This window comes from Strongylocentrotus purpuratus, unplaced genomic scaffold (assembly GCF_000002235.5).
Source record: "Strongylocentrotus purpuratus isolate Spur 01 unplaced genomic scaffold, Spur_5.0 spur5_contig_852, whole genome shotgun sequence".
Taxonomy (NCBI): domain Eukaryota; kingdom Metazoa; phylum Echinodermata; class Echinoidea; order Camarodonta; family Strongylocentrotidae; genus Strongylocentrotus; species Strongylocentrotus purpuratus.
The window spans coordinates 534612-561844 of record NW_022145560.1 but is presented as its reverse complement, the minus strand read 5'-3'; the positions used below and the strand labels follow the sequence as shown (position 1 = coordinate 561844).

Genomic DNA, 27233 nt, shown 5'->3' with positions numbered 1-27233 from the left:
ATGAAGCTCATGTATATGTAAACATGCACAATTCATCATTTTGGCTGCGAGGCATTGTTTTTGTTAATAAAACCATTATTAAATTGACTTGAAATCATGACCATTATCATGATCATCATAATCAGCACTTTCATCACTATTATTATTATTATTGTTATCACCATTATCATCACCATCACCTAGATCATCATCTATATTTATCAGATTCACACCCAGCACTGTAATAACATGACCCGTACTGAATCTAGGACAAGCCCGGATGATTATCAGTTTCTGATCATCACCACCACCAACACTATCTTCACCAACATCATCATCATCAACGTGATCACCATCATTACAATCATTATCATCACCATCGTCATCGCCACCAACATCATCATCATCACCATCGTCATCGCCACCAACATCATTACCATCATCATCACCATTACCATCACCATAATCATCAACGTGATCACCATCATTACAATCATTATCATCACCATCGTCATCGCCCCCAACATCATCATCACCATCGTCATCGCCACCAACATCATTACCATCATCATCACCATTACCATCACCATAATCATCAACGTGATCACCATCGTCATCGCCACCAACATCATTACCATCATCACCATCGTCATCGCCACCATCATCATCACCATCGCCACCATCATCATCACCATCGTCATCGCCACCAACATCATCATTATCATCACCACCATAATCAACGTGGTCACCATCATCACAATCATTATCATTACCATCATCATCACGATTAGTACTATCATTACCATTAACCTTCGTCATCATTCTCATCATCAATATCACCACCACCACCACTATAATCATCATCTATATTTTCTCAAGCTTACACCCATCCCCGTATACACTGTATCAAGGACAAGCCCGAACGATTGCCAGTTTCTGATTATTTTTATTTGGTATAATAAGTGTAACTATTTACATCTATCCTACAAGAAACACGCAACGTCGCAGCTAGAAATGTTTTGAAAAGCCCAAATAATAAGAATAAGAAGAAGAAGAAATAAGAATTCAAGAAGGTTAATGATTCCTTCGATTCCCTGTGTATATTTTTCAACGAGTTATGTCAGCCTGTACATTAAAAATGTGGATATTATTTACACAACCGCAATTTTTTAGGAATGCTCCACAGGGAGTGGAAATGGTGCACACTGTGCGTGAATGAATCTGATGACTAGGGTAATAATAAAACGCTTAGAGCCGGTATTCCATATTTTGAGGGCTAAACAAACACAGATTTATTATTACTATTATCATCATTCTAAATGACTGTATTATGACGTATCGTGTGGAACGGGCGTTGTCAGAAAGTCAAACGGTATATGAAATGTACATGTGTATAAACGATGTACGTTTAAAGTGACAAAAAAGGGGAACAAAACTCCCAGACTAAAACAAAAAAAAGGTACATATTAATGATCTAAATGTATTGATACAGGTACATATACCTTTGTTTAAATAACAAATTTCTTTACAATTAAAGATACAGGTACATATATTTTTATAATAACAAATTTCTTTACAATAAAAATGGTTGGTAGAAAACAATGGCAATTTCCTAAAGTTTCCAATTTATTATTTGGGAAATTTAGACAGTGACCTTTATTAAAGGGAGATGGTCATCAGTTTCCATGTGCAGTAGGTCATAATTCGCAGACAACAGACATGGTGTAGAGATTATGGGTCTCACACACAGCAAACCCGTAGTCCCATCAAGAAATATGGAGTTACGTCTTTGTATCACTGAACCCTCGATATGTTAGTTTGTATATACTGTTCATGTACAGATGTATTAATATCTTTCTTTATTTACTTCTTCATTTTATTTACTGCCCCATCTGATTTAGGCTTGTCTTCACACACTGCATTCACATTCTTCACTTCCTAGGGAGCATTCCGGTCAGACCCAAAACCATGATAAGCTATAAATTCATGTTTTTTGCTAAAAAATATATATTTAGTGCATGTCCAAATAAACCAGATTTTATCCTGAGATTGCCAAAAGCGATTGGGCAGCTTAATTAAATTTCTAGATAAACAGATAACAATGAAATATATAATCCCTGAGTTACATACATGTATACCGGTATTCAAATGAATCTGAGTATGTTTAAAAGAGTAAAAATGTAAAAGAATGGTACCACAAAATGATACAAACACCTACACACTGTAGTTTGCATGAAAACATGTGTTTCTAACTTCCTAATAATATCTAAGAATTTATAAAAATTGGCAAAACTTGAGGTTACTTTGGCGACGAGCGAATACAATCTTGCAAGTAAGAGGATACCATAACTCATTGCTAATCTAAAGAAGACCCTGATATAATTTTTAATTAAGTAAATAATGAAATAAAGATATGTTATGACTCACAGCTTTCATATTTATCAAATACTAATATTACTGTGACATGATTTGTATTAAGTTTATGCTTGAAATAAGTAAAATATCTAGAAAATGCCGACACAAAACAAATTGTCCTCAATCTCATGGGTCTGGAAATACAGACTGTTCGATCTTTGGTGACTTTTCTATAGTAGACCGATGTACATACTCCTACAAATAATATTTATCATATTTACCAGGCATTACAACTTTATAAGAAATTATGCTTTTATATTAACGCCAAAAAAAACTGGGGGAGGGGGGGGGGGGCGTTTCACAAAGCCTTTTTTCAATGACAAATGACAAAAAATCAGTTACAAATCTGCTGATAACCAATCAGAAGCAAGGATTTCAGTAGCTTATAACAAAAACTGTCATTTGTCACTGATGACAAGTTTTGTGAAACGCCCCCCTGATCGGCGAAATAAGAGCTTGAAGATCAAGAAGTAATTGTTAAAATAAATTTTCAATTTTCATTTTCTTTGCTGCCCATAGACCAGCTTAAAGTTGCCTTGAGATCAGATGGCGTTCTAAAAAGATATGACAGGTTTGGAGTTGCAACAAGTCTGTTGACGGGAAGATGCAAAAACAGTTTTGTGAAACACTCAGCAGACAAGTCGAACAAAAGCATTGGGATGAAATTGATCTTGAAGTTATGACAGTTTCATGAAACAAGCCCCTGGTTCCAAACTGGGCCCGTTGCATAAAACTTACCATTGATGGTAACTTTGCCATCAATGGAAACTACCCAGAGCTGCCAACCTCCAGAACAGAAAATGAGTAACCATAAGGCTCAAAATCAGTAATTTTGGGAATAAATCAGTAATTTCCTATGCGGCGCCATGAATCTTAAAAGAATGGCAAGCGGACGCATGCGCGCATGATTATCTGAAATTTGTTGTGATTTTACTCCCACAAAGTCGCTAAATATTGATTTTCAGTTCATCACAACACATAAGTTTTCAATGAAAGATTGGCTTCTATTAAGAGAATACTTGATAATTTTCCATCTTTCTCATGCAGCGAGTGCTGGATGGCCACCATACTGTACAGCACTTGCTACTATAGATCCCTATGCGCCAAAAAAAAAAAAAAACAAAAAATAATTTTTAGACAACATTCCGTACTGCCGTAATGGTTGTTAATTTCCGTACCAATTACGGGAAATCCGTACTAGTTGGCAGCTCTGACTACCATGGTAACAGGGCTCATCAGCCAATCAAGATCAAGGTTTCCATGGTAGCTACTGTATCATTGATGAAAAAGTTACCATCAATGGTAAGTTTTATGCAACAGGGCCCAGGACTAGATTCGGTCAATGCACACTTTTCACATGATTCTTAAGGCTGCACTTATAAGGAAAGCTCTCTGTACATTTGGGACACGGATGCGGCTGTGCACTGGCTTGTTTCGTTAAATGCCTCCTAAGTTCCGTCTTTGAAACAAAACCTTTATCGCAATGTTGGCACCGAAACGGTCGCTCCCCGGTGTGCGTCATCACATGTTCATTAAGAGTCTGCTTTGTTCCCAGCATCCTGCCACAAATGGAACACTGAAAGGACTTCTCACCCGTGTGCCTCTTACGATGCCTAGCAAGGTTAGACCCATTGTTGAATCTCATGCTGCAGTTGGGGCACTGGTGAGGTTTCTCTTGTAAGTGGATCTTCATGTGGTTAGTGAGGATGGTCTTCAGATGGAACCTCGCATCACACTCGGGACATTGGAAGGGCTTTTCACCCCTGTGGACTCTTTGGTGGTATCGCAAGGAAGCTTTCGAAAAAAAATCGTTTTCCACATTCCCCACACTCGGGTAACTTTCCCTCTGCGTGAAACATCCGTCTATGAGAAACAAGGCAGCCCTTCGAAGAATAAGTTTTATCACAATCAGAGCAATGGTTACGCTCAACATCCGGGTGTATTCTCAAAGCGTGTTCACGTAGACTGCCCATTGTAGCAAATTTTTCATCACACTCTTTGCATTTGTGTGGCCCAGTGTCTTCACTATCGGTATGTATTCTCAAATGGTGATCCTCCAGGGAACCCTTTGTGAGGAATTTCCGACTGCATTCGGAACAATGATACAGACATTTTTCAGGGTGAAATCTCACGATGTGAGCATCGCAACTCCACTTGGCAGCGAACTTGATATCGCACAAGGAACAAGAAAAAGCCTTGACACCGGTATGTACTGTAAGCTTATGTCTCTCAAGGTTACTGGCATTGCTAAATGCTTTGTCGCATTGTGAGCATTTATAATTCTTTTCACCAGTGTGAGACGTCATGTGATCAGCCACCCCTGCCTTCCTTGCAAATTTCTTGCCACACTCCGGACACGCAAATCGTTTTTCTCTGGTATGCGTTCGTTTGTGTTGCAGAAGGATGGCCTTTGTCTTAAAACTTCCATTACATACAGCACACAAGTGAGACTTCATGTGTTTTGCAAGACGACCCTTTGACGTGAAAACCTTATCACACGTACCACACATAGACTTTTCTGTATGGCTCCTCATGTGCTCCGCAAAAAGAGCCTCTGACGTGAATCCCTCATCACACTTACCACACCGAAGCTTTTTCGTCTGGTGATACAGGAAATGTTTCGAGAGCTCTGATTTTGTGTAATATCTCTCAGGACACTTGGTGCACGAAAATGTTTCTTCACCACTTTGCGCTTGATCCTGTTGCAAGAGATCAGACTTGGTGAGTAACTTGGTGCACAAAAACGTTTCTTTGCCACTTTGCGCTCGAACCTGTTGCGCGAGATCGGACTCAGGACACTTGGTGCACAATAACATTTCTTCGCCACTTTGCGCTCGAACCTGTTGCGCGAGATCGGACTCAGGACACTTGGTGCACAATAACGTTTCTTCGCCACTTTGCGCTCGAACCTGTTGCGCGAGATCAGACTTGGTGAGTAACCCCCTGAGGAAGTGAGGGAACCTATGCGGCTTTCCATTGTGGATTCTCATGTGTACACTGACGAAGCACTTCTGACTGAAGGTCTTATTACAGACGGGACACTGATGTTTTTCTCCTTTCTGCATCTCTCCTTTAAACATCTCTCCTTTCTGCATCTCTCCTTTCTGCATCTCTCCTTTAAGCATCTCTCCTTTCTGCATCTCTCCTTTAAGCATCTCTCCTTGAAGCATCTCTCCTTTAAGCATCCCTTCTTTCTGCATCTCTCCTTTCTGCATCCCTCCTTTAAACATCTCTCCTTTATACATCTCTCCTTGAAGCATATCTCCGTTATGCATCTCTCCTTTCTGCATCTCTCCTTTATGCAATCGCATATGTTTCGAAAGGCAACTATTTGTAAGAAACTTTTTATCACACTCCGAACATTGAGACGGCTTCTCATCATTGTGCCTTCGCATGTGCACCGTGAGGGCACTCTTTCTCAAGAACCCGACACTACACACTGAGCAACCATGGGGCTTTTCCCCCGTGTGGTACTCCATGTGCTTCCTGAGGACACATTTGGAATGAAACTTCTTCTGACACTCCTCACACGTGTGAAGATTTTCCCCGTTGTGGTACCTCATGTGCAATTTTAGGTCACTTATACGAAGGAACCTTTTATCGCACTCTGGGCATGGAAACGGCTTCTGGATATCTTCCGTACGTTCAGTCCTTGCATCATGACGATCTTCACCATGTTCTTCAGTGGCTCTGGTGGTTCTTGTAAGACGGTCGACCAAGACCTCACATCGAGCTTCTGCAGGGTTGACTGTGTTAGAATAACGACCCTCCTCAGTCAAAGAGCCTACTCGTGCCTCTTCCTGACATTCGAGTGTGAGCAGTGGAGTGTTCAAAGTACTGATGACATCTGTCACAGAAAAGTAATGAATCGATTGTTAATTTGTTTCTATGTGTTAAAGGCCCTACTGCACTACTTATAGCTACTTGCGCCCTCTATATAGCAAACAATGCCTAATCTGTGCCTGTTGGTCCTCCATGATCCACCTTTTTCTTATGTTAATTGAGAACTGATTTGATGAGATAACCACCTGCCAGTGACCTTGCAGGGAGGTCTAATCCCCCCTGGCCAAACTAGTAACAGACAGGCTTTAAAGAATCAAATTTCTGTATCCATCGAATCACCATGATCACCTGCAAATTGCTGAATCAGATTTAACAAAACTTGGCTCAAATGTGTTATTTATAGGCAAACAAGTATGAAATGAATTCACCGGAGGTTTAATAGATGAAAGGTCAGAAGATCACAAAAGCGCACAATTATATCTCAGTAAACATTTTCATTACAACAAAACCTGAAGAACCATTGAGACAATTTGTACCAAATTTCTAGTAAGCCTGAAAGAATGAAGTCCTTAAATTCTGGGGTTATAGGTCAAAGTTCCCACCATCATAAGAGTCTGGATAAGAAAAAAATGTGACCATTTGTGAACTTATTTCAAACAATCTAGTTGTCAACAAATAGGTTCAAAATCACAGAAGGAACCATTTGAGGCTCCTTGAAATGACCTCTAGTAATGAAACTATCACTCTCTCTATGACGGCTATAGCTCCTATTGGATTTAAATGGTGTTAACGGATGTGGGGTAAAATACAAAGGGTGGTATTCTCGAAAGCAGAATTTCTTTTGTCTATGGTTAAATCCACCGACTAAATATGGAATGACAAGTGTCCATATGAATATATTTTTGGACAATTTGATATGTTCCTAGATTACCATGATAACATAATTATATCATAGTTATATTGTTGTTTATTAATTATGTTATTACATTTTATTTTAATTTAGTGACAGATTAAATTATTCAGAAACATATTCATATGGACACTTGGCATTCCATACTCAGTCAGTGGATTAAACCATGGACTAAAGTTAGTCCGCTTTAAAGAATACCACCCAAAGTCTTCAGGGGAAAAAAAAAAAAATTATTTTTCGCGGGCTACAAGTTTTTCAAGCTTGCCTGCCTGAAATTAAAATCCAAAACTTGTTTTGCATCGAACTCTATGTAGATTGATGGGGGCTCTTTTCTGTTTTTCGGGGGCTCTTTTTGGCATTTTGGGGGCTATTTCGCCCCCAAGCCCCCATGTATTTCTTTCACTGCCCAAAGAGGTTACAATTTAGTTTTTTTGTTTACTTTGCTCTGATGCAGATTGTGAAGCATGGCTCATACCAGGCCCAGGAAAGAAGGTCTTGTCTTCTTGAGAGCCCGTTTCTTCCCAGTTTTCTTGCTTAATGTAATGGATCTGATGACCAGCATTCTCCCACTGCACCGAATAATACGTGGCTTCATCTTCCAGGAGCTTGTCATCCTCTCCTGTAGTGCCTACGGGTGAAGACAAAAAAGGACGTACATGTATATAAATAAATACATGTACTTAAAACATTATGGTGTTAAAGACGAAGACCATGAGAGAAAGAGGCGGAAAGGAGGATTGGAAGGAGAAGGAGTGAAAGGAGAAAGAGAAGAACAAGGAGGAGAAAAAGAGAGAAAGAGACGAAGGAGAATGGGAAGGAAAAGTAGTCGAAGCAGAAAGAGAAGAACAAGGAGGAGAAGAAGAAGAGAGAAAGTGACGGGAAGGAGGATGGGAAGGAGGAGTCAAACGAGAAAGAGGAGAAAGAGGAGAAGAAGAGAGAAAGTCAGGAAGGAGGATGGGATGGAAAAGTAGTGAAAGGAGACAGATTAGAATGAGAATGCGGCAGCAGGAAGGCCTTAGGTTAGTAGGGCAAAGCCAGAGGAATTTTTGTTCTCACTTTTTGAAGTTTTCTACCTTGAAATAAGCCCACTGGTCATCCAGTGTGCGAACACACACACTGCACTGACACTTGCGTTTACGCGTGTAACTGTAATCGCCCTAGGCCTAGGCATTGCACGCAATGAACCCTACGACTACGAGTACGAACGCGTACACAAGGTAAAAAGAGAACTGTGGCTTATTTCATGAGAATGCCTGGACTTATAATACTCACTCTCTCTGGTAGTCATTTTGCTTCTATATCTAAATATCGTCGAAGAGGTGTTGTTTAACTTCTGTACTCCATTCAAAATTAAAACAATTGTAGACCGTAAAAAAGCAGCAGCACTTTACAGATTCAAGTAAGAAACAAAATAATAACTTAACGGTGTCTTTGAATAAGCAAAATGATTTTGGAAAAAAAAAAATCACCTAACTAAAATTTAGTAAGAAAGAAAGAGAGAGAAGAGAGAGAGAGAGAGAGAGAGAGAGAGAGAGAGAGAGAGAGAAACAAAAGAGAGAAGAATGAAAACGAATTTAATAAACACAAACAAAGGAAGAAATAAAGGAAGGGAAATAACAATGAAAGCAATACAAATGCTAATGGTTATCAAGTGAGACATTGGCGACACAACCCTCTTTTTAGTAGATCTTGGCAGAATTTTTGTTTGAGGATAGTTCAATAGTAGATGCATGTAATTAATTAAGCTTGTAATACAATGTAAAGCGCATAGAGACATACCTTGTATAATGCGCTATAGAAATATAATTTTTTATTATTATTATTTGAAAGCCAAGAGGTATACATCTTCAGGATATCGTAAAAATATCCTGAAAAAGTGACCCCCCCCCTCTTGTAGGCCTATTATTTCCATAAACATGTATTTTGTTCGTCAACTCATGGACTTAATACGTAATAGGTCCATGGTCAACTAAGGACATTTTCTTATAGTTGACGAATAAAATAAATCAACCAATCACACATATAGAATTACACTTTTGCACAAAAGGCGTCACTTGCCTGGCATCGGACTGCGTCAGCCAGGGGCGGTGTAGCCTGTTCCAAAGTGTGGGGGGGGGGGGTGGACACAAACCATAAAAAGGAGACCCCCGCACCCCAAAAAGAGAAACCTCAAATCAATGCGAAAATATACACATTTTAGACATTGGCACTATATACCCCGAAATTATCATGATTGTGAATACATGATCAGGGGGTTTAACCCCACCCCCCCCCCCCTGCGTACGCGCCTGCTGACAGGTGGTTATCATCAACTCAGCTCTCAATTAACATAAGAAAAAAGTAATCACGGGGGACCAATTACGGGCACCGCTAAGGTATTGTCTTCTATATAGAGGGAGCAAGTAGCTACAAATGGTGCAATGGGGCTTTAAAAGACGGCCCCTGAATTCGAAATCACTGCTTCACTTCGGAAATCAGGCGCGGTTCTTGAAGAAAATCTTTAGGGGGCTGTGGGCTTAACATTTTGAAACACCAACATGTTTCCAATAGGATCTGCTTCCCATAAAAAAAAAAGATCAACATTTTGGAACAACTGCCTCGCCGACATTCTCTCTTCATTCATTTTATGTTCAATTCCCGATATCAGTTGAGATGCATTCTACTGCCTCCCTCCCTCCCCACTGTCATAACTTCCTGTAATTTTGCAATGTATTTGAGATACATGTAGTTAAAAGAAGATTACAAATTTTGTTGAATATGGAAATTTTGGCTTATAAATCTATCTTGACAACTGTTCTAATTAAAAGGTATTTTAATGTAAATTAATTTATTGGATTTTTCGTATGTGTGTGTGTATGCACTGTATATACAGTGCGTCCCAGAAAAAAACGAAACCGAGAACTAGCATGGCTGATCGTCAACGAAACGGATTTAAGTCTTTTGTCAACTCCGTTTGATGCTACGGCAGGCAGCCAGTGAAAACGAACTCGTTTGATCAAATTATGGAAATGCAATCATTACTTTAAACAAACTGAACTTTGTTATTCCTAGCTCATTTTTCCTGATTGAGGTGTCATATGAAAGGCCAGAAATTGAACTTTCTAGAAATGTGATTTTCTCTTTAAAATTCAGATATCGCCCGCCAAATGATGTTTTGGTTTCCTCTCTTCAAATTGTTTTGAATCACTCATGCGTGAAATATACACTTTATGAGTTGCATCAAATGAAAGAGGGGGATCTATAAGCTTTACACATTATGTGTCATTTATTAATCCTAATTGTGATTAAGCTATGATAAAAATTCTCGGTTTCGTTTTTCGTTTTGATCATAATTTTTTTCTCGTATTTGACCTAAAAAATGTGAAAATCGTGCCGACCAACATCTCGCTCAGTGGGGGGGGGGGGGGGGGGGGGGGGGGGGGGGGTAGTAGAGCATCACTTTTTTTTTTGGTATATGACCCCGAAAATGTGAAAATCGAGCCTTTCGATATCTCGCTCAGTGGGGGGGGGGGGGGGGGGGGGGGGGGGTAGTATGCATAATTTTGTTTGCGTATTTGACCCCAAGGGGGGAGGGGGGGCCGGGCCCGTCGGGCCCCCCCCCCCCCCCCCCCCCCCCCCCCCCCCCCCGTGGATCCGCGCCTGTCGGAGAACATAAAAGGAAAAGAAAATGAAGGGGTTAATTATAGAGAGTGAAATGTAATGAAGCAACCAAGGAAGAAGAAAAATAGAAGAAGAAGAATAATATAATCTACTTAAAGAGAAGGCAAAGATAACTGAACATGTAAGTCTTCTTTTTATAGACCATAAAAAAATGTCTCTCTCTCTTTCTTACTGAATTCCTCTCTTTGTTTCTTTTTTGTTTCTTTCTCTATTTCAGTTTGAAGTCAGGTGTTTTTTTTTCCAAAATCATTTTGCTTATTCAATTCAAAGACACCGTTAAGTTAAGTTATTTTTTTTCTCTTTCTCACTTGAATCGAATCGAGAGTTGAGTGCAGCTGCTTTACGAGTAATTACCTAGTTTTGGACGGAATGCAGAAGTTAAGCAAAACCTCTACGAAGATATTCAAAGAAGGGCAATGACGACTAGAGAGTGTGAGTATTATTGGTCCAGGTATTCTCGTGAAATAAGCCACAGGATCAGGAGATCGATCCAGCTAGCTAGGCCCACTGCTCATTCTCTGTTGACCTGTGTGTGCGCGTACGTACGAACATTGCGTGCAATGCCTATGCTATGTGAGATGCTATAGATCCCACCTCAGCTCCCGATAGACTTTACAGTTAAGTGCCCATTTTCCTTGCAAAAAGTGTCCATTTTCCATTCTCACATTAAATGCCCTTCTTAATCTCTATAGTAAGTGCTCCTTTTCAGGTGCGAGAAGTGCCCCTTTTCACTTATGATAAGTGCCCCCTTCACCTTTTTATAATTGCCCTTTTCAAATCTGAGAGGTGCCTCTTTTACTTTGACAAGTCCCTTTTTTCCTTTGTAAGAGGTGCCCCTTCCCCTTTAATGACTACCCCCATTTTAACTTGGATAAGCGCTCCATATATTTTCACATGTGCCCCTTTACCTTTCTAATAAGTGCCCCGTTTCCTAATACAAAGTGCCCCTTTTCATCTCCGATAAATGACCCTTTTCAGGTACGAGAAGTTAATCCTTTTCACTTCAGATAAGTGCCCGCTTCACCTTTGATAAATGCCCCTTTATCATCTGATCGGAGCCCATTTTCTTTCAACAAATGCACATTTTCCTTTATTATAAGTGCCCCTTTTTCATTCACATAAGTGCCCCTTTTCATATCTGGTCGTTGCCCATTTTCAGGTGCGATAAGTGCCTCTTTTCACCTCTGATAATTTCCCTTTTAACAATGATACGTGCCCCTTTTCCTTTCTAATAAGGGACCTATCCCCTTTTCATAAATGCCCCTATCAAAATTGATGGGGGCCCCTTTTCCGTCGACAAATGCCCATTTCTATTCTCCTGAATGACTTTTTTCATCCCTTGTGAGTGCCTCTTTTTGAAGTTGTAAGAAGTGCCCTATTTTTCACCTCTGATAATTACTCTTTATACTTTGACACATGCTCCTTCTTTTTTGATAAGTGCCCCCTTTTCCTCTCATCATTAAATGCGCCCCTAATTTCAAGCGACTAAGAGCAATGCCCCCCCCCCAAACTTGTTCGCTACGCTCGCACGCATTTATAGATGATATACTTATGTTACTTATCAAAGGTCTTTTCTTTGCTTATAACCCCATGAGGATTGGGTTTTTCCCTCTTTATAAGTTGTAATTTTTCTAACAAATCTTAAACTTTTCCTCGCTCGCTCGCAAATAAATTTACAAACCATCACACCCAGTTGCAAAGTGTGATGCTTTAGCAATATTTTGTATGGTGTATAAAGTGAAACAAATATTGAAATCATCCCTGATAATGTAATCACAATGTAGGGGTATATACCAATGTCTATATACCCCAATATACCAATGTTCCAGAAAGTGCCCTTTTTTCTTGATGCCCCCCCCCCCCCCCCCCCCCCCCACTTTGGAAGTTGCTCGGCCGCTCCTGTGCGCATACGTTCATGTGATCTAAGCGAATTGCAGCCTCATTTTCCTAAATTGGCGCCTACAAGGGCTCTTCTTATTGGCTGGCTGCCAAGCGCGCGCCTGTGTGAAGTTATCTACCGTAATGATCAGGGGATCTGAGACATTACGATAGATATTAACTTCACACAGGTGCGCGCTAATATGTTTAGGAAATTTAATTCCTGTTTACTCTCCTTTTCTTTGAAATGATTATAATTTGTATGTAATTCAATTCAGGTTTTAATATTTTTGGCTCATACTGCAACCATAATTATAAACCTTTAGGTCAGTCAGGAATCCCATGACTTTCACAATCCAAACGCCTGTCTGATTATCAAGATACTTTACGAACGACTTGAATATGAAAAGCCAAATGAGATACTCAATCATTTTAACTCATAGAGATATATACTTAATAAGGCTAGAGTGCGGACTCGTCATACGCGCCCGTTCAAAGCTCTGTGCGCGCGTGGAGCGCGGTCCGCCATTACTAAGGAGGGCACAACTTCGAGAAATACCCGGATGTTCCCTTCGAAACTGTGCTACTGATATGCAATGTGAAGCTTCATTTTTCGGGTTGATTTATCGGTTTTCGAGTATAAAACGTTATAATTGTGGTATTTTGCATAATGCATGAACCCTACTCATGCCTCAGTCATGGTATCTGGTGTAGGTCAAGATTAATTACGGGTGTTATGGTGAGGTAAAAGGGACACAAAAAGCTATTTATATTTCAGTATATCTTCAATTTTTCTTCCTCTTTGTCAATATAAAACTGTGATATTATGACATGAAATATTATCTTGCTTTCAGCCAATCAGAATCAAGCATTTGGGACTTGTATTTGATATTTATGTCATGATATTAACCAAAGTTTTATGCTACAGGGCCAATGCCGGGGGTCAATGTCTTTCTAATTCAGTTATTATGAGAGCCAGGGTTTATTGATTTAAAACGCTTTATATAAATTAATATAAACGCTTCTAATATATTCATTTTATGTTTATGGCTATTATAAACAGATTGATACTTATAGATTTGGGATAGAGATGGGTATGTAGATAGCTAGACACATAAATAGATGGATAGATAGATATAATATAGAAGGATAGGTAGATAATGGAAATGCAGATATAGGACGATACTGAAGATAGGAAGAGGGGGAAGGAAAGAATTATACACATTTATTTTTAAAAAATTGTTATTTACTCATCCAATCATTCATCCATCCATCCAAACAAACATTCTTTTTCTTCTTCTCTCACTCATTTATATCAAATTCACACCTTATGTCTTTCACCTAATCTCTATAAAATCTCTATATGTCTGAAAGAATAATTCAATTTTTTACAGTTCACTATAAATATATATGAATATTCTTTAAAAACAGCTGATCATTGATGTAATAATTATTTTATTCACATCACTTTTTTTTTCCATAAATAATATTCTCCTTGATACAGTGTATTTCTTATTTTCTTCATCAACCAGTTTTAGAGAATAAACTTATAATTCAATTTGAAGGAAAAAAATGAATAAATGAACCTTTTATTACCACACGGCACACGTGTGTTGATATTCTACAGCATAGGCATTTAAGTTTTGACATTTTATTGGACATATATACTGCAATAATACAACACAATTGAAAGGACAGACATTGCAAAAACAACACCTCAGATTTTAGCCCCAAATTTACTGTCACGGATCATAGGCAACACAACCACGACAAATTGATTCGCCACCAAAGACAAGCATTACACATCCCAAAACCACAATAACTCCCAAAACATAAATGTCAGGAGGCCAATGTCTATGTGTCAAGATGTCAGCGATAACAAACACTTTATTAACTAGTCTTGGCTCCAAGCGCACGCAGGCGCGTCACATTTACTAATAATACAAAGACATTTCATCGAGTAATAAATGCAAACCAGAAAAAGTAATTGAGCATATGTATTCCAAGTCACCTGTATAGCTATGAAGAACTCTAATTGATGAGACTTACATCTCAGGATACTGCACTACACTATTCAGTGAAACCTCATAGTAACATGGTCTTTTGACATCATTATTCATCAGGTATAATAATAAATTTGAAACTGATTACCCTCAAATGTACACAGTAGATACAACAAGCCAAAGAGTGCACAATCTTATGGGTTTACATCTATTGACATTATTCCATATAATTGTTCTGTTAGCAAATCACTTCAAAAGCAATTTTCCATTTTGGAACAAAATTCAAACCTATGTACAAAACGATCTACAAACGATTCAGTGTATATGGTGTGCAACTGTGCATTACACAAGCTTTTCAATTGCCACACATCTGTGAATTCTTCTCGTTTATTGAAAATGGGCTCACTTGATGTGAATTTCTTGCTTTTCATCTTTAATGATGTAAATCACTTGGTTGAGAACAATCCAGACAATGTTATAAAAAAGGTCTACATGTTTATCTCAGGTTATCCATACTGTACCTGCAGAATCAAAGCACATGTAGAGTGCAAATAATTTGCAAAAATTATAGCAACTGAATCAGATATTGCAGGTACAATTATGAAGCTTATAGAGTAAATATTCAAATACAGTGTACCTCACAACAACTCAAAATTCAGGTACATTTTGTTTAACCCCTAATTTAATCAACTCTTCTAAGTTCCTGTTTAGTTTGCCTTCGTGTAAAGTTAACAAACAGAAAATTATGGTTAGGTTGTGCAACTGTCACAATGTGTCCCAAGAATTTTATTTCATTACACAGAACAAAAGTCTCAGATTGTTCTGTTATTTTAAAAGATTATTGAAAGCTCTCTCCAGTTTTAAACGGCTTCACAGTCAATCATCCAGTGGATAAGCTATGCAGACAAGAGGCAAAATATAAAAGATCGATCTGTCTTTGTAGTTTGTACGAATGAAGTTCTATGTTTTGTTTTTTTTGCCTGAAAATGCGTTCTCTCCAAAGTTGTGTTGAAGTAGGTCAAGCTGATCCTGGCTAATGAGCTTGCTTTCGTGGACTTCCTGCAAGAGAGTCCTGGTTTTTCCATCTTTCCTGTTTACCTTGTTTCACCACTTTTTTTTTTCTTGGCATCCTGCACTTGCTGTCTGGTTATATTCAGTTTCTAATCAACTCAGACAGAAAAAGAATAGTCATGTTCTTTTGTAATGTCATAGGGTTTCTTTGGAGGCACGGGAACACTTTAGGATGTTGTACATGGTTTTGCTGGGAGTCTTGAGCCATGGGTCTGTTTATAGGGAGGAAGTCCAGGAAAGACAGTAGGCACAGCTCTAGGAAGGAGATGTGGTGTGTAACATCCTTTCCTCTCTTGGGTGTATTCCTGCATTACAATAAAAGCAAATGGAAACAATAATGAGTTTTTTCTCATAACATGACAATTGTTCTACTATTCATGCTATTTCATGTGATTTTTAAGACTGAAACTGAAAGCAGCTTCCAGCCAAATAAATAAAATAATGTTATTTGATAGAAATAGTGTAGTGTGCGGTGGGATTTTTAGGCTAGCCTAAGGTAGTTGGATAACTCCTGTGATGTGAAATATGGCAGGCTAGCCTGGCTTAGACCAAAAGCTTCAGTCTCTCTATATCGTCGGTTGTTCTACTGAGACTGCGTCTGGCTGGCACTAGACCTCTGATTATATTATGGGGAATGTCAACAAATGTCAGTTTTATTAAAGAAATGACCCATATCAGACGGTTATTTCTGTCTAGCCTGGTTTTGCCTTTCAGGCTTTAGAAATTAGAGACTAGAGTTTAGATCTAGAGTCTAGAGTATAGATTTAGATCTAGAGTCTAGCCTAGATATAGATCTAGACTAGTTTGATTTTTATCTTGAAATTAGATAAGATAAAATTAATTATATCATTTTATTCAATAGAATCAAACTCATGAAGTTATATTTCCGAGTTGGACTCTCTGGCTCTTGGAGTTGCGAGCGACTCCAGCGCAGCAGAATTTTCCCATCACCGTCCCCAGAACCTTAACCCATGCCTGCCCCAGGACTGGCGCGCTCCGCTGCTGCAGGAGCTGCGGTGGCTTGTCATGAGACAACCCGTGCCGGGTACAGACTACAGTCACTGCATAAACTACATTTTTAGCTCCAAAATCTCTTTATTAATCAACATAACATTAAGAAGAACTTACTTGTGAACTATTAGGCAGTTCCCTTTCTTTCTTCGGTTCGAACATCCAAATGCATCGCACGAACCTGGCTTCTCCAAATTTTTCCACGTATGTTGTGCACAGTATCTTGTTGGGTCGTTCGTTTTTCTGCCCTCCTTAGTAATGGCGGCCACCGCTCCAGGTCAACACAGCAATTTGAGCGAGTACGCCCTCTAGTGTTATTAAGTATATATCTCTATGTTTTAACTGCATCAACTAAAGTTGAACTGTGCAGATGCAGATTAACATTCTTATTATAACAAACATTTTTAATGCAAAGTACAGTTTTTGCCATAATTTAATCGAGGTGATTGGAATAATATCTATCCAGACTGGAAAGATATCGGGTAGTCCCATATACATCTTACAGTGCTTGTAACTTTACCAAGACTGGGCCAAATTTCTTATCATTTTGATGATTCCAGAACCTTGCAGTGCACACCAATACTTACCGTAAATCTCCGTGTATAAGGCGCACCCCTATTTTGGGGGCAAAAAAAAAAAAAAAAAAAAAAAAAAAAAAAAAAAAAAAAAAAAAAAAAAAAAAAAAAAAAAAAAAAAAAAAAAAATCGTTTTTTGTTTTGTCGTTGTTGTTGTTTTGTTGCCGAAGACCCACGCGGGGAAGGACCTTCATTTTACATAGAGATGCAGTTGAAGTTGTGAACTTGTCACAAATAATAGTAACAACAGTCTAAGGCTTCATGATACCAAGTGTCCCATACCGGCCTCCTCACATCACCTAGCAGAAGCTTTGTGTTTTATGCCAAACATCAATAGTCATGCATGATCTATTAGAAAGATTACTTTCAAACCAAGATGACAGACACATTTGAGTGTTGTTGTAGTTTCCGAGTGGTGAGTCAACACACTGATTACTGAGTTAGGAGACATTGCCAGGCATAGCGCCATAAATCGAAACTTAAAAAAAAAAAAAAAAAAAAAAAAAAAAAAAAAATTCTGTACCTGTGTATAAGACGCACCCCCGACTTTCAAATTTTTTCGGCGGCAAAAAAGTGCGCCTTATACACGGAGATTTACGGTATATGCTAGATGATCAACCTTTTCTGATCGATTCTACACCGTTTCTTTCACAATGCAATCGCATGACCAGAACTGGTCTTTACCTTTAAAGTAATTGTAATTATTGATATGCGTCCTTTTTTGTCTTCACCCGTAGGCACTACAGGAGAGCATCAAACGCTCCTGGAAGATGAAGACAGGTATCATTCGGTGCAGTGGGAGGATGCTGGTCATCAGATCAAGTGCATGAAGCAAGAAGACTGGGAAGAAACAGGCTCTCAAGAAGACAAGAACTTATTTCCTGGGCCTGGTATGAGCCATGCTTCACAATCTGCAATAGAGCAAAGTAAACAAAAAAACTAAATTGTAACCTCTTTGGGTGGTATTCTTCAAAGCGAACTAACTTTAGTACGTAGTTTAATCCACTGACTGAGTATGGAATGCCAAGTGTCCATATGAAGATGTTTTTGAACAATTTAATCTGTCACTAAATTAAAATGAAATGTAATAACATAACTAATAAACAACAATATAACTAGTATGATATAATTATGTTGTCATGGTAATTTAGCGGCATATCAAATTTTTCAAAAATATATTCATATGGACACTTGGCATTCCATGCTTAGTCGGTGGATTAAACCATAGACTAAAGTTAGTACGCTTTCAAGAATACCACCCTTTGTATTTTACCCCATATCCAATAACACCCTTTAAATCCAATAAGAGCTATAGCCATTATGGTTCATAGAGAGAGATAGTTTCATTACTAGAGGTCATTTGGTTCCTTCTGTGATTTTGAACCTGTTTGTTGACAACTAGATTGTTTGAAATAAGATCACAAATGGTCACATTTTGTTCTTACTCAGACTCTTATGACAGTGGGAACTTTGACCTTTAACCCCAGAATTTAAGGTCTTCATTCTTTCAGGCTTACTGGAAATTTGGTACAAATTGTCTCATTGGTTCTTCAGGTTTCGTTGTAATGAAATGTTTACTGAGATGCAATTGTGCACTCTTGTGACCTTTGACTTTTCATCTATTAAACCTCAAGTGAAATCATTTCATACTTGTTTGCTTATAAATATTAAATTTGAGCCAAGCTTGGTTGAATCTGCCTCAGCAATTTGCAGGTGATCATTGTGAATAGATGGATACAGAAATTTGATTCTTTAAAGCCTGTATGTACTACAGTAGTTTGGCCAGGGGGATTAGACCTCCCTGCAAAGTCACTGACAGGTGGTTATCTCATCAAATCAGCTCTCAATTACCAACAGATAAAGAGGATCATGGTGGACCAACAGGCACCGATTAGGCATTGTTTGCTACATAGAGGGCGCAAGTAGCTATAAGTAGTGCAGTAGGGCCTTTAACACATAGAAACACTGATCAATAATTAACAATCAATTCATTACTTTTCTGTGACAGATGTCATCAGTAGTTTGGACACTCCAGTGATCACACTCGAATGTCAGGAACAGGCACGATTAGGCTCTTTGACTGAGGAGGGTGGTTATTCTAACATCAGTAGTTTGAACACTCCACTGCTCGCCCTCGAATGTCAGGAACAGGCACAAGAAGGCTCTTTGACTGAGGAGGGTGGTTATTCTAACACCACCAACCCTGCAGAAGCTCGATGTGAAGTCTCGGTCGACCGTCCTCCAAGAACCACCAGAGCCACCGAAGAACATGGTGAAGATCATCGTGAAGCAACGACTGAACGTACAGAAGATATCCAGAAGCCGTTTCCATGCCCCGAGTGCCATAAAAGGTACATTCGTAAACATGACCTAAAATTGCACATGAAGTACCACACTGGGGAGGATCTTCACCCGTGTGAGGAGTGTGAGAAGAAGTTTCATTCCAAGTGTGTCCTCAGGAAGCACATGAAATTACACACAGGCGAAAAGCCCCATGTTTGTTCAGTGTGTAGCTTCGGGTTCTTGAGAAAGAGTACCCTCACAGTACACATGCGAAGGCACAATGATGAGAAGCCATTTCAGTGCCGTCAATGTCCGAAGAGATTTATCGTAAACAATGAGCTTACAAGCCATGTGAAGCACAAGCATGGTGGGGTAGGGGAGCACAAGTGTGGTTATTGTAGTAAGAGGTTCTTTTCAAGAAGTGACCTCATTATACATGAAAGAACACACACCAACGAAAGGCCGTTTCAATGTTCGGAGTGTGGTAAAAAGTTTCGTTCAAAGAGTTGCCTTACTGTACATAGGCGATTGCATAAAGGAGAGATGCTTAAAGGAGAGATGCAGAAAGGAGAGATGCGTACAGGAGAGATGCTTAAAGGAGAGAAACATCAGTGTCCCGTCTGTAATAAGACATTCAGTCAGAAGTGTTACGTCAGTGTGCACATGAGAATCCACAATGGAAAGCCGCATAGGTTCCCTCACTTCCTCAGGGGGTTACTCACCAAGTCTGATCTTGCGCAACAGGTTCGAGCGCAAAGAGGCGAAGAAACGTTTTCGTGCACCAAGTTACTCACCAAGTCCGATCTCGCGCAACAGGTTCAAGCGCAAAGTGGGGAAGAAACGTTTTCGTGTACCAAGTGTCCTGAGAAATATTACACAAAATCAGAGCTCTCAAAACATTTCCTGTATCACCAGACGAAAAAGCTTCGGTGTGGTAAGTGTGATGAGGTATTCACGTCAGAGGCTCGTTTTGCGCAGCACATGAGGAGTCATACAGAAAAGTTTATGTGTGGTACGTGTGATAAGGTTTTCACGTCAAAGGGTCGTCTTGCCCAGCACATAAGGGGCCATACAGAAAAGAAGTCTCACTTGTGTGCTGTATGTAATGAAAGTTTTAAGACGAAGGCCATCCTTTTGCAACACAAACAAACGCATACCAGAGAAAAACGGTTTGCGTGTCCGGAATGTGGTAAGAAATTTCCAAAGAGGGCAAGGCTGGCTGTTCACATGAGGACTCACACTGGTGAAAAGAATTATAAATGCTCACAATGCGACAAAGCATTTAGCATAGCCGGTAACCTTGAGAGACATAAGCTTACAGTACATACCGGTGTCAAGGCTTTTTCTTGTCCCTTGTGTGATGTCAAGTTCACTGCTAAATGGAGTTGCGATGCCCACATCGTGAAATTCCACCCCGAAAAATGTCTGTATGAGTGTTCCGAATGCAGTCGGAAATTCCTCACAAAGGGTTCCCTCGAGGATCACATTTTGAGAGTACATGGTGAAGACACTGATCCACACAAATGCAAAAGGTGTGATGAGAAATTTGCTACAATGGGCAGTCTACGTGAACACGCTTTGAGAATACACCCGAAAAGGCCGAATGTTGAGCGTAACCAGTGCTCCGATTGTGATAAAACCTATTCTTCAAAGCAAGGTCTTCTTGCTCATAGATGGATGATCCACTCAGAGGGAAAGTTACCTGAGTGTGGGGAATGTGGAAAGCGATTTAAGTCGAAAGCTTCCCTGCGGTACCACCAAAGAGTCCACAGGGGTGAAAAGCCTTTCCATTGTCCCGAGTGTGATGCGAGGTTCCATCTGAAGAACATCCTCAATAACCACATGAAGATCCACTCGCTGGAGAAACCTCACCACTGCCCCGACTGCAGCATGAGATTCAACTCTGGGCATAACCTTGCAAGGCATCGTAAGAAACACACAGGTGAGAAGTCCTTTCAGTGTTCCATTTGTGGCAGAATGCTGGGAAGGAAGCAGGCTCTTAATGAACACATGATGACGCACACCGGGGAGCGACCGTTCTGGTGCCAACATTGCGATAAAGGTTTTGTTTCAAAGACGGAACTTAGGAGGCATTTAACGAAACAAGCGAGTGCACAGCCACATCCGTGTCCTAAATGTACAGAGACCTTTCCTTATAAGTGCAGCCTTAAGAATCATATAAAAATGATGCATTGACGAAATCTATTCCAGATTGGAACCAGTTTTGGTGCCAACATTGCGATAAAGGTTTTGTCTCAAAGACGGAACTTAGGAGGCATTTAACGAGACAAGCCAGTGCACAGCCGCATCAGTGTCCCAAACGTACAGAGAGATTTCCTTACAAGTGCAGTCTTAAGAATCATATGAAAGGGATGCATTGACGGAATCTAGTCCAGATTTGAACCAGGGGGTGTTTCACAAAGATCCCAAGTTGGACTTAACAATTATGGAAAGCTGTTAGCATGTTTGAAAATATTTTGTAAAAGTTATTTTAGAAGGCATATAACGTTGAATCGTACTTTCTATTGTCAAGGAGATTTCATGTTCTTGATGTGGAATTTATGAAAAGTCTAAAATACTTGAGTTTTTGTTTTTGAATATATTTCATTCTAAGGCTACGAATGGCTGTCCATGAATTTTAAGTCCAACTTAGAGTTAAGTTCGACTTGGGGCCTTTGTGAAACACCCCCAGGGGCTTGTTTCATGAAGCCGTCATAAGTACAAGATCAATTTCATCCCAATGCTTTTGTTCGACTTGTCTGCTGAGTGTTTCACAAAACTGTTTTTGCAACTTCCCTTCAACAGACTTGTTGCGACTCCAAACCTGTCATATCTTTTTAGAACGCCATCTGATCTCAAGGCAACTTTAAGCTGGTCTATGGGCAGCAAAGAAAATGAAAACTGGAAATTTATTTTCACAATTACTTCTTGATCTTCAAGCTCTCATTTCGCCGATCAGTTCTTTTGGGTGTTAACCAGTTGACATCTAAATTCTCTCATTGCCATAGACTTAATACGGGAGTTATCCGGTTCCCGTTGGCAATGTGTTAATATAAAAGCATTATATTCTTATAAAGTGTTAATGCCTTGTAAATATAATAAACATTATTTGTAGAAGTATGTACATCGGTCTACCATAGAAAAGTTACCAAAGATCGAACAGTCTGTATTTCCAGACCCATGAGATTGAGGACCATTTTTTGTTTAGGCATTTCTCTAGATAGTTTACTTATATCAAGCATAAACTCAATACAAATCATGTCACAGTATTATTGGAAAAATATAAAAGCTGTGAGCCATAAAATATCTTTTTTTCATTATGTTCTTAACTAAACAATTTAATCAGGGTCTTCTTTAGATTAGAAATGAGTTATGGTATCCTCTTACTTGCAATATTGTATTCGCTCGTCGCCAAAGTTACCTCAAGTTTTGCCATTTTTTATAAATTCTTAGATGTTAAATTAGGAAGGTAGGATTTAGGAACACATGTTTTCATGCAAACTACAGTGTGTAGGTGTTTGTATCATTTTGTGCTACCATTCTTTTACATTTTTACTTTTTGAAATATAGATTCATTTGAATATACATGCATGTAACTCAGGGATTATATATTTCATTGTTATCTGTTAATATAATCTGGAAATTAAAGATAAAGACCAGTTCTGGTCATACGATTGCATTGTGAAAGAAATGTCGTGGAATCGATCAGAAAAGGTTGATCATTTAGCATAAAAGTATTGGTGTGTACTGCAAGGTTCTGGAGTCATCAAAATGATAAGAACTTTGGCCCAGTCTTGGTAAAGTTACAAGCACTGTACACAGAAAGATGTGTATGGGACTACGCGACATGTGCGCGATATATATCAATTAGTAGGCGGTTTCACGGCAAAATTAATAATGATCAGTTTTTACTCAAACTATCAGTTTATTATTTTATCAGGTTATATTATCTTAAATGGTACCAATAGCATTTGAAACGACTACCTTAGCACCATTTTCTCCCATCTAAACAATGTTACCAAGTCACTTTAATAAATATCACTGTCTAAATTGTCAAAATATAATAAATTGGAGACTTTAGGAGCTTGTCATTGTTTTCGACCAACTATTTTTTATCGTAAAGTAATTTGTTCGGAGTAAAACAAAAAATATGTATACCTGTATAATTATATATATTTTGATCATTAATATGAAGGTACCTACCGTTGTAGTCGGGGAGTTTTGTTCCCCTTTTTTGTAACTTCAAATGTACAAGGTTTATATGTATGTATATTGCAATAAAAACATGTTTAGAATATAATTGCTTTACGGTGAATGTTTGTCTCCATATTAGCAGACTGTTTGTGCGTCAGGAACAGAGTTATGGTACCAGGGGTGTTTCACAAAGATCCTAAGTCGAACTTATGGAGAGCCATTTGTAGCCTTAAAATAACATATATTCAAAAGCAAAAATTCTAGTATTTAGATTTTTCAAAAATTCCTCATCAAGAACATGAAATCTCCTTGATTATAGAAAATATGAAAGATTTGAAATAACTTTTACAAAATATTTTCAAAGATGCTAACGGCTTTCCATAGTTGTTAAGTTCAACTTAGGATCTTTGTGAAACACCCTGCCCCCATACGCAGAAAAAGAAGATCGCAAGTACTATTGGCACTGGAAATTAGAAGAAAGTAGAGCGATGTAGGCCTACTCGCAACAATCGAGTGAGAAGTTGAAGGGAAGTGTCGAGTTGGTAGACGTCACGTCCTGGGGGTGTTTCACAAATATGCTAAGTCGAACTTAACTCTAAGTCGAACTTAACTCTAAGTTGGACTCAAAAGCAAAAATTCAAGTATTTTAGATTTTTCAGAAATTCCTCATCAGAACATAAAATCTCCTTGGTAATAGAAAATATGAATGATTTGAATCAACATTGTATGCCTTTTAAAATAACTTTCACAAAATATTTTTCAAAGATGCTAACGGCTTTCCATAGTTGTTAAGTTCAACTTAGGATCTATGTGAAACACCCCAGACGAAGAAAACGGAAGATCGCAAAGTATTGGAACTGGAAAAGTAGAGAGAAGAGTGACGTACTAGCAATTATAGAGTGAGAAGTTGAAGGGAAGTGTCGAGTTATTAGACGTCCTGGGTGCGAGTTTCTCGAAACCGTAATAAGTCTAACTTCTTGGACATTCCACTGACATGTGTGTTGTAGAATTAACACGCGCTTCTATGATGGGACGCAGTGACGGATCCAGGGGAGGGGGGGGGGGGGGCAGGCCCCCCTCCCCTGGGAAAGAATGGTATGCAAAACAATGTTTACTTAAAATAAATGACATCGCAAGAAAATCGGGAGGCTATGGTTCCCAGAAAAGTTACATCCATACATTTGAATATGTTCGTAAGCCGATCTGATTGGAAAAAATATAATCATTAATCTGTATCTTAGGTCTCTTGTAATGGCTCATAGAAATATCCCGTCATTTTTATTATTATTATTTTTTTCATGTGTTTTTTTTAAACAATCTTATCACGATGTTTACAAGTAATTATAAATAGATTACAAAAAAGCAGTACAACGTAGATCAAAACCTCACAAAAAGTAAATTTACACTAAGATGCAGGCAATTACATGCACATGTACCTTCTTCCAAAATATAAAATAAACTTCCATTATTTTTAAGTGCAAGGGCAACTTGTTTTCTTTTTTGCAATACGATATTCAAGATCTTTAGTATAGTCAATGTAAGTTCTGAAACCCTGGAAATTGGGTATTTTACTTTGAACTTTACATTAATAAATGTAGTATTGATGCATAAGAACTAAATAGGTAAAAAAAAAATCTCCTTTTCACAGCTAAATCTGGTCATTGTTATTATTTTACAAATATATCTTTAATGGTTTTCACTTCCGGACGAAGGAGTACCATTCTCCAACAATTTTATTAATAAACTCGATGAGCTATTAATGTCACAAATAGGAGGAGACACAGGTATCAATTCCCATAATACTTTTAAAATCATTTTTTGAAAACAGTGAATGTTATAATAATCGATACAAGGTGAACAGAAATGAAATTAAATAGAACGGTTATCTTTTAAAATTCACAAATGTTTAACATTTGAGTTGAGTATGTTAACAACTTATTCGTGTATTTCTATTTTACCTGTAATCCTAAGATATTAGAAAATAATGATATACATTTTTAACAGATATGTATTACAATGTCACTTATGCAAAGAATCTGTGGTATCAATTTTATCTATACTTAATACAATTAACAGTGAATCTTTTAATAATCAATACAAGGTCAATAGAAATTAAGTTAAATACAACGGTAATCTTTTATAATTTACAATTTTTTTAAAACAAATTGTGTAAAGTATGTTAACAATTTATTTCTGTATTTCTATTTTACTTGTAATCCTAAGATAATAGACACTAACAATATACATTTTTAACAGCTATATGTATTGATCGATTACAATCTTTCTTGGGGGATTAGTGGCTTAATTTATTTGCGGTACTGTCGGATAAATGATTAATTTCCCCTACATTTCTCATCATATCATAATTATCTACATTAAAGATTGAGAACTTTCTCATTCCTTGTATGTCAGCAGAAGGCAAAAAATGCTCCTATTAAGGCCAAATAACAAAAATACGTGTTTCTTGTCCGGAAGAGGCGGGGCGTTACTACATGATTTACTATTTTGCAATTTTTTCCAAGATGGCTGCGCCTTGCTAATTATAGCTGGTCAAGCCTAAGTTATTCACATATATTGTGCTATGTGAGTATACTGATGCAATTTATGACAAAACAAATGATTTGTATCACTTTAGAAGCTATTTAATCAAAATGTGTATATTATGTTATATATACACCTCTAAAATGCTCTAATAATATCAGCTTAAAAAATTGCTGTGATGTTCTCATGTAAGAATTCCTGCAATAAAAGAAGTAACAAGTAAAACTGATATTATTAGAGCCTTTTAGAGGTGTATATAGATATATAATAAATTCTCAACCGTAAAATCTTTAGAAATGAGTCCCTATATAGTGGCTTCGGTGACGAGAAAGGCCTATATCCTTGATTGATAGAGTAATTGTAACTTAGTGCTAAGTTACAGCTTTTCACAGCAATTTGATAAGTTGATATTTGTAGATCTGTAATACATTTGCTAAAGGTAGAGGCCAAAGAAGGCCAAGAAGTTACCGGCTGGTAACTTCTTGTATAGGCAAGGCGTTGTGTGTATACGTGTGTGAAGCCTAGAGCTTCGCACTGCATCTTCGCATCTTTAGCACACATGAAGCTTGCATGAGCTCCGATTCATACTGGGGGTCCGGAGCTCAAGTGGGAAAAAGAATTACGCTGTCGGGAACACGCATAGATATGCTACCCTAAATATCACTGAGTGTGTGTGTGTGTGTGTGGGGGGGGGGGGGGGGGGGGGTCCCATGATTGGCAAGTGACGCCTATATGCAACAATGTCTATGTGTGTGATTTGGTTGACTAGTTTTATTCGTCAACTATAAGAAAATGTCCTTGTTGTATAAATTTATGGAAATAAATACCAGGAAATATTAGGCCTCCAATAAGAGGGGAGGGGGAGAGATACCATTTTCAGGATGTTTTTACGATATCTATACCACTTGGCTCCAAAGGGGGTTGTGTCGC

The 27233-nt window shown here is 38.4% G+C and overlaps 2 protein-coding genes and 1 long non-coding RNA gene across 3 annotated transcripts; 1 reads left to right on the top strand and 2 right to left on the bottom strand.

Annotated features, from left to right (window-relative positions):
• Positions 1–4037: 4037 nt before the first annotated feature.
• On the bottom strand, positions 4038–8439 carry LOC115928204 (zinc finger protein 845-like). The gene is made up of 3 exons (XM_030995162.1): positions 8360–8439; positions 7527–7715; positions 4038–6241 (listed from the first exon to the last, which is right to left on the bottom strand). Exons 1-3 carry the CDS (start codon positions 8373–8375, stop codon positions 4152–4154), a joined length of 2295 nt encoding a protein of 764 aa, XP_030851022.1. The 5' UTR covers positions 8376–8439; the 3' UTR covers positions 4038–4151.
• Positions 8440–11030: 2591 nt separating this feature from the next.
• On the top strand, positions 11031–23155 carry LOC100893433 (zinc finger protein 585A). The gene is made up of 3 exons (XM_011667132.2): positions 11031–11179; positions 18023–18211; positions 19294–23155. Exons 1-3 carry the CDS (start codon positions 11164–11166, stop codon positions 21762–21764), a joined length of 2676 nt encoding a protein of 891 aa, XP_011665434.2. The 5' UTR covers positions 11031–11163; the 3' UTR covers positions 21765–23155.
• Positions 14981–17044, bottom strand: LOC115928203. Its single transcript, XR_004065939.1, has 2 exons — positions 16828–17044; positions 14981–16004 (listed from the first exon to the last, which is right to left on the bottom strand). It is a non-coding gene; the product is annotated as an uncharacterized LOC115928203 (long non-coding RNA).
• Positions 23156–27233: the final 4078 nt, after the last annotated feature.

Excerpts from the sequence above, each read along its gene's own strand:
- LOC115928204 (XM_030995162.1), bottom strand. Across the intron at positions 6,242-7,526 it reads ACAATCTGCATCAGAGCAAA|ATGTCATCAGTACTTTGAAC; the intron begins GTAAACAAAAAA and ends TTTCTGTGACAG.
- LOC100893433 (XM_011667132.2), top strand. Across the intron at positions 18,212-19,293 it reads ACAATCTGCAATAGAGCAAA|ATGTCATCAGTAGTTTGGAC; the intron begins GTAAACAAAAAA and ends TTTCTGTGACAG.